The 6,046-nt window shown below is 50.4% G+C and overlaps 1 protein-coding gene across 1 annotated transcript; it reads right to left on the bottom strand.

Moving 5' to 3' along the window:
• Positions 1–2,943: 2,943 nt before the first annotated feature.
• LOC136451704 (uncharacterized) lies at positions 2,944–3,906 on the bottom strand. The gene has a single exon (XM_066452388.1). It carries the CDS (start codon positions 3,817–3,819, stop codon positions 3,331–3,333), a length of 489 nt encoding a protein of 162 aa, XP_066308485.1. The 5' UTR covers positions 3,820–3,906; the 3' UTR covers positions 2,944–3,330.
• Positions 3,907–6,046: the final 2,140 nt, after the last annotated feature.

Genomic DNA, 6,046 nt, shown 5'->3' with positions numbered 1-6,046 from the left:
TTTAGCCATCGAACCACCATGTGTTGGTCGACACAATGGGGACGTAGCGTGTTGGTAAGCACGTGAACCTCAGGAGAAAATTAACTATCTCTTGCCCTTTGGTATTCTCTTGGTGATTGAGTTAGTATTCATCTTGTGATTGGTTCACTCCTCTACGCAGCGATATAATCACCTTACTAGTTGTAGCAAGCTCTTTAGTGTAGCTAGAATGGAGAGTTTACTTTATAGCTTAAGTTCATCTAGTGGAGCTCTTTAGGGTAGCAAGTGTGAGAGCTCTTAGTGAGTAGTGACTTAGCAAATTGTGTGTCTAGTGATCATAGTAACTAGAATTGTTGGATAGGTGGCTTGCAACCCTTGTAGAGCTAGAGCAAGTTTACATTTCGCTATTTGTCATACTAATCAAATTGCTCTAGTTAGTTTGTAGATTTTTAAATAGGCTATTCACCATCCTCTAGCCATATTAGGACCTTTCATTGCCCCTGGCCGCAACCTTATGCGGCCTAAAATGACGCGGCGGAGAGGAAACTCCTAAATTGGGGCTCGTCGCAATGCAATTCAAAGTGATGAGGTGGTGGTTGAGACGCTGGTGCCCGCGCTCGGGCCCCCCGTGGCCACGATGTGACTACGGTGGGTAGGGTGCAGTAGGGGAAAATACGGCGGCGGCAGTGGCATAGCTGTGCGCCTTGGCGGGACACGTATGTCGCGACCGAGTGCTTCCGTCCAAAGCGCAAATGACGAGCGCTCCCTCCACAACCGACCACGTGCGCGTGCGAGACGGCAGGCATGGCCTGCCCCGCACGGTCATAGTGCCATTAAGGCGAGGCGACGACTCGAGCGCAACAGGAGCACCCCACATGCACGCTGGCAACGCGCGGCAGCGGCGCTGCGAGCATCGATGAGGTGGCCCGCAGCACGACACGATGAGCGATGGCGAGGCAGAGCGTCCACTACGGCAGCAACACAGCAGCACGATAGCTCTTTAACCCAATTCCTCAGAATAGTTTGCTAAACATAACAATGTCTAACTGCCAACAAACTTTGAAATTTTTCTAAGTTTTGAGTTGAACTCTATTTCAAATTGCACTTCTAAGCTACTGGAAATCTTAGCTAGTAATATCATTTTTCAACCGCAGGTATTTCATTGTCATCTACAAAGTTTATACTTCAAACTTTATTTAAGTATCACATACATCTTCTATAGAATTTTTGCTTTAAAAAAATTGGTTTTAAACCCTAAGTGATATAACATGACTATTGAATTAACTTTCCTTTCGCATTTTCGTTGATCGTTTTGAGTTATGGAAATTGATCTACACTCTTTATTACATGCATTAACACATAAACATGATGCTCATGACAAGTTTTAGTAAATGATTTACAGTGTAACACCGAGGGTGTTACAGCCAATGAGATCAGAGTCGTAGCCTAGAATTAATCAAACTACGACGTGAGCGAGCACTAAAACCATAGGGAGAGCACGGTTAGGGCACTTCCAATGCTACAAACTACATGTAGTTTCTATACCTATTAATTTCTATAGACATTGTATATAGAAGCCATGGTTTCAATATAAAGTTTCTATTCAATAATTTTTTATCCAATCACATATATTCTCTTTTTATTCTCTAACAATCACATCTCTTCATATTTTGGTTCTCGTGTAGCCATGGTTTCTAATTTACACCCGGTTTCTATAATTTTTGCTCTCTTTTCTCAATAACTATCTTACCACACCAGCAAAATATTTAGATGATAGTACAATTAATATCTATAAAACTACGGTGGTTTCTGGTATTGGGAGTGCACTCACGCTGCTGGCCCAATACGATTTGGTTCGTCTACGTGGCAACCAGCTCGAGCCACAGGCCATGCCCAGAAGAGAAACTAGCATCACAAACCCAAACTCTTTGCCTAAGGCACCGTTTGGATGCCGAAAATTTTGGCAAAACGACATTATAGCATTTTCATTGTTATTTGACAATTAGTGTTCAATCATAGTCTAATTAGGCTTAAAAGATTCGTCACGTAGATTTCATCTAAACTGTGTAATTAGTTTTATTTTTTATTTATATTTAATACTTCATGTATGCGTCCAAAGATTCGATGTGATGAGAAATCTTAAAAAATTTAGTGTTTTGGAGGAGAACTAAACGGCCCTAACAGAAAACTTCCTTGACGATATTTTTGCTATAAACGACAAACAACGACAGGACACGGAAATGGAGGCCACGCCATTCTTTTAGGCCCATCATCTATCTAGGGACAATCAGTTACCAAAACATCGGCGTTCAAAGGAAAAAAAACAACTGGTACTCGACGACAATGAATCCCAATTTGCGTTTTTTTGGACTCGTGAATTTGTTCATCAGCTGTGATTAATAATGTTTTTTTAGTGAAACATATACATCTATAATAAGCATAAGGATACTCCCTCCGTCCAATCACAAAACTCCATTTTGAAGATTAAGTTTCACTAAATTCATATAATAAAATAATATTAATATTAAAATATCTAAATAGATTTATTTAGGTGACCGGACTTCTCTGAAAAGATGTGCAGAACCGAGGGAATACTACTAAAATATCGAAACAGATCAGAGCTCCAGCAGTGCACACAGAGCCTCAGAGGGCAGGGCACTCCCATTATCTGGGCACTTGCATATTTCCACCAAGGCCACGTTTAGTTGCGCCCGGAATTGGCGAGTCGGATTTCCAGCGATACTGTAGCGCACGATAGTATTTCATTTGTATTTGGTAATAATTGTCCAATCGTTGACTAATTGGATTCAAAACGTTTGTCTCGTAAAGTACAACCAAACTGTGCAATTAATTTTTGATTTCGTCAACATTTAGTACTCCATGCATGTACCCGATTGTAACAGGAAATCTTCTTTTTGCATAGTGTCAAAGTTGAGAGTTGGGGTGCACTAAACGTGGCCCAAGGAAACCTGTGAAGAAACATGGACACAACGGGGACTTGATCATATGCCCAGCTTCGGTCTAACTGCAAATTGTGCAATCCCGTCTGCCTGCACAGAGTTTACATGTCCACCGTTGCATTTGCATACGGTACTTCGCCTGGCACGATTTTTCGGTGCTGATGTGCCCTGGATTCTAATTTGCAGCCGGTGCACGATCAATGGAGCAACGAAGAGCGCGCTTGGAATTGCACCATTGCGGACATGCATATAACATCGCATCTACTCGACTAGCTACCTCGCCTACACATTCTCCGCCGTATTCCCCGTTCCTCACTGGTCACTGGGTGCAGAGCAGGATCAGCAAAAGAAGCAATTGCCACCGGCTCTGTTCCTCCCTTTCCCCCTAGCTTCACCAGATGCTCCAAATGTCGTGGTCGAAGGCAGCCACCTCGGCGTCGCCGGCGTGGCCACCGGCGCAGCGGAAGTCCTCCTCGACGAAGGGGAACCAGCCGAGCAGCTTCTCCTCGTCCACGCCCCACGTCCACCACGCCGCCGCCGCGTTCAGCCCGGCGTCGTCGAGGTCCCAGTCCACGGCGCGCGCGTCGTCCGCGTCTCCTCCCTCCCCGCCGCCACCGACGCACACGTCCGGCACGGTCGGCGCCACCATCTCCGGCCCGCCGGGCGAAGACGCGGCTGAGCCAGCATTTGCTGCTGCTGCGGCCGCCGCGGCGACGCGCGGACCCGCGGCGCCGGGCTTCGTCTTGGCGCCCGCGCCCGCCGCCTTGGGCTGCCTCGGCTGCTTGGCCCGGCGCTGCGGCTTGGGGTTGGCGGCGGTGACGGTTGCGCTGGGGTCCTGTGGCTCCTCGGCCTTGGGCTGCTGCGCCCTGGTTCGCTTCATGCCTCGCTGGCTGACGCCTGGCGGTCCTCTGCTTCGGGGGGGCGCTCTGCTCTTGAGGCGGGCGAGGTAGAGTGTGTGTGTGTGTCGTGGGAGTGGAGCGCCGAGGTGTTTGGGCGCGCGGCCCTTTTGTAGGAGTAGAAGGCGGGTGGGGTCTCCGGTTCGCGCCAGGCAGAGGCTTGGGCTCGGCAGCGGAGCGCGGCGAGGCAAGTCCGCAAGTGGGCTGTGCCGTTGCCTGGTGTGGTGACCGGTGACTCGTGACCTGCCCCAGTGGTCGAGCGGGTTGGATCCAATCCAGACGCCAGAGGCCGCAGCCGCCGGGCAGCCGGTTCGCGCGACCAGTTGGCGTGTCTGCTTCTCTTCTCGGGTTTCATGCGAGGAGAGACCCGGAGCGTGATGGATGCGACTGCCAAAACTCATTGTCACGCATCGCTGTTGTCCTGTTGCTGCGTCAAGTTTTACGATCGGATGATTTGCTAGTACTCCTACTCTACACGAGATGTTTGTAGCAGCCGAGTAGTGACATTCCGCACCATTTGCAATTGCAAGAGCGACCGTGAGAGTGTGTGGTCCGGCTGGAATCCGGCGTGCCACGTTTCCGCCGCGCTGCCCGCGCAAGCACGTAGCCACGGGACGAGCATGGAACATGGGGCCGCGCGGGCGGCAGTCTGGATCCCTCCCAGCCCAGCTCCTGCGTGCGATCACGTGGAAACGCCGGCGACTTGGGAAGGTGGGCGTGGGGGATCGCGTGCGCCCGCGCCGATCGCACGCCGACATCGTGAACCGCTCGTAACAACTCGAAGCACGCTGGCTCTCATAACCAGGTCGGCGCGGAATGATTTGTGCGCATCGGAGGCTGCCTCGTGCTGTGATCTCCGCACGTGAGTACGGCTTTAGTTCCTCCTTAAAGTTTACTCTAGGTTACATTGAATATTTGAACACGTACATAGAATATTAAATATAGATTAAAAAATAACTAATTATATAGCTCACGACTAATTTACGAGACGAATCCTTTAAACCTAATTAGTCTATAATTTGACAATATATTGCTACGGTAACACATGTGTAAATGATGGATTACTGACGGATTCTGTAATTTATTTTTTATTAGTATTCGAACACCCCATATGACACTCCATATAACACCCTGACATCCTAAACTTTACACCATCGATTTAAACAAGGCCAGTGTTCCTCGATATTTTAATCTCTTCTACGAACGGGTACTCCTGGTATCGATCAAAGACTGAAGAAGAAGCGCGAACGTGCTCGTAGCGAGGTGGCAACGTCTCCGGTTGTGGAGCGTGCCCACCCAGGTTCGATTTCGAGTTGGAACGAATGGGTATCGCATAGGGTTTTCCCTCATATTTGTTTCGTGCAGCTCTTGGACACTCGCGTGGACGCTATAATGGGACTACGACGTGTCCGTCGTCTACGAGATCCTGTGTGGCTTCGGTGATCTTCAGAAAGGATGTTTGATGTGTATAGGTTGTAGCTTCTAAGGGTATGCATGTGTGTGGTGGTGTGAGTGTGTCGTAGAGAGTTAGAAAAAAGACCGAAGAAGAAGCCGGCGTCGGTGCCGTAGTATATATCCTATTAGGAAAGCGGTTAGAGGCGTATTTAAGGGCCTACAGGGCGTTGCCGTATGTCGGCAAACCCCGGAATTAATTGCAAGACCTCACTCAAGTGTCAAGTGGCAGCTGTATATTGTATGCAATGCAAGCGGCGCACGGCACGGCTCGGCAGGCAGCCCCCCAGCCAGCCTGCCGCTCTGACAGGCGGAGGCGGGGGAGAGGATTTGGGTGCGTGCGGGGCAGTTTGCGCTGGGTCCGGTGGTCGTTCGTTCGTTCCTGGCGCGCGGCAGCGGCAATTGTTGGCTCGCTCGTGTCCTGCCGGTGCCGGCCGAGCGCCGCTGCTGCCCGCAAGCCTCTATCGGCCCACCAATTGCCGCCGCGGAGCAGCGCGCGGGACAAGGGTCTCCGTCGCGTGTCGTGCTCGCCCACGCGACGTTGTCCGCCACAATTGTCTGCTGCCTTTGCCCCGCGCGGTCCGAGATCTCATCGCTGCCGCTTCCCGGCGCGGCTGACGCTGACGCTGACCGTGCACCGAGATCTGTTGTTCGATGCGTGCGTGCGGGCGGTCATGATCCCCGGCGGCACCGTGCCGGAGTCCAGTTTGACAGGATAGGAGGATAGTGGTAGTAGAGGCCAACCCGTCCACGTGCGGC

This window comes from Miscanthus floridulus, chromosome 5 (genome assembly GCF_019320115.1).
Source record: "Miscanthus floridulus cultivar M001 chromosome 5, ASM1932011v1, whole genome shotgun sequence".
NCBI lineage: Eukaryota > Viridiplantae > Streptophyta > Magnoliopsida > Poales > Poaceae > Miscanthus > Miscanthus floridulus.
The sequence above is the reverse complement of the archived record's forward strand: the minus strand, read 5'-3'. Positions and strand labels throughout refer to the sequence as shown.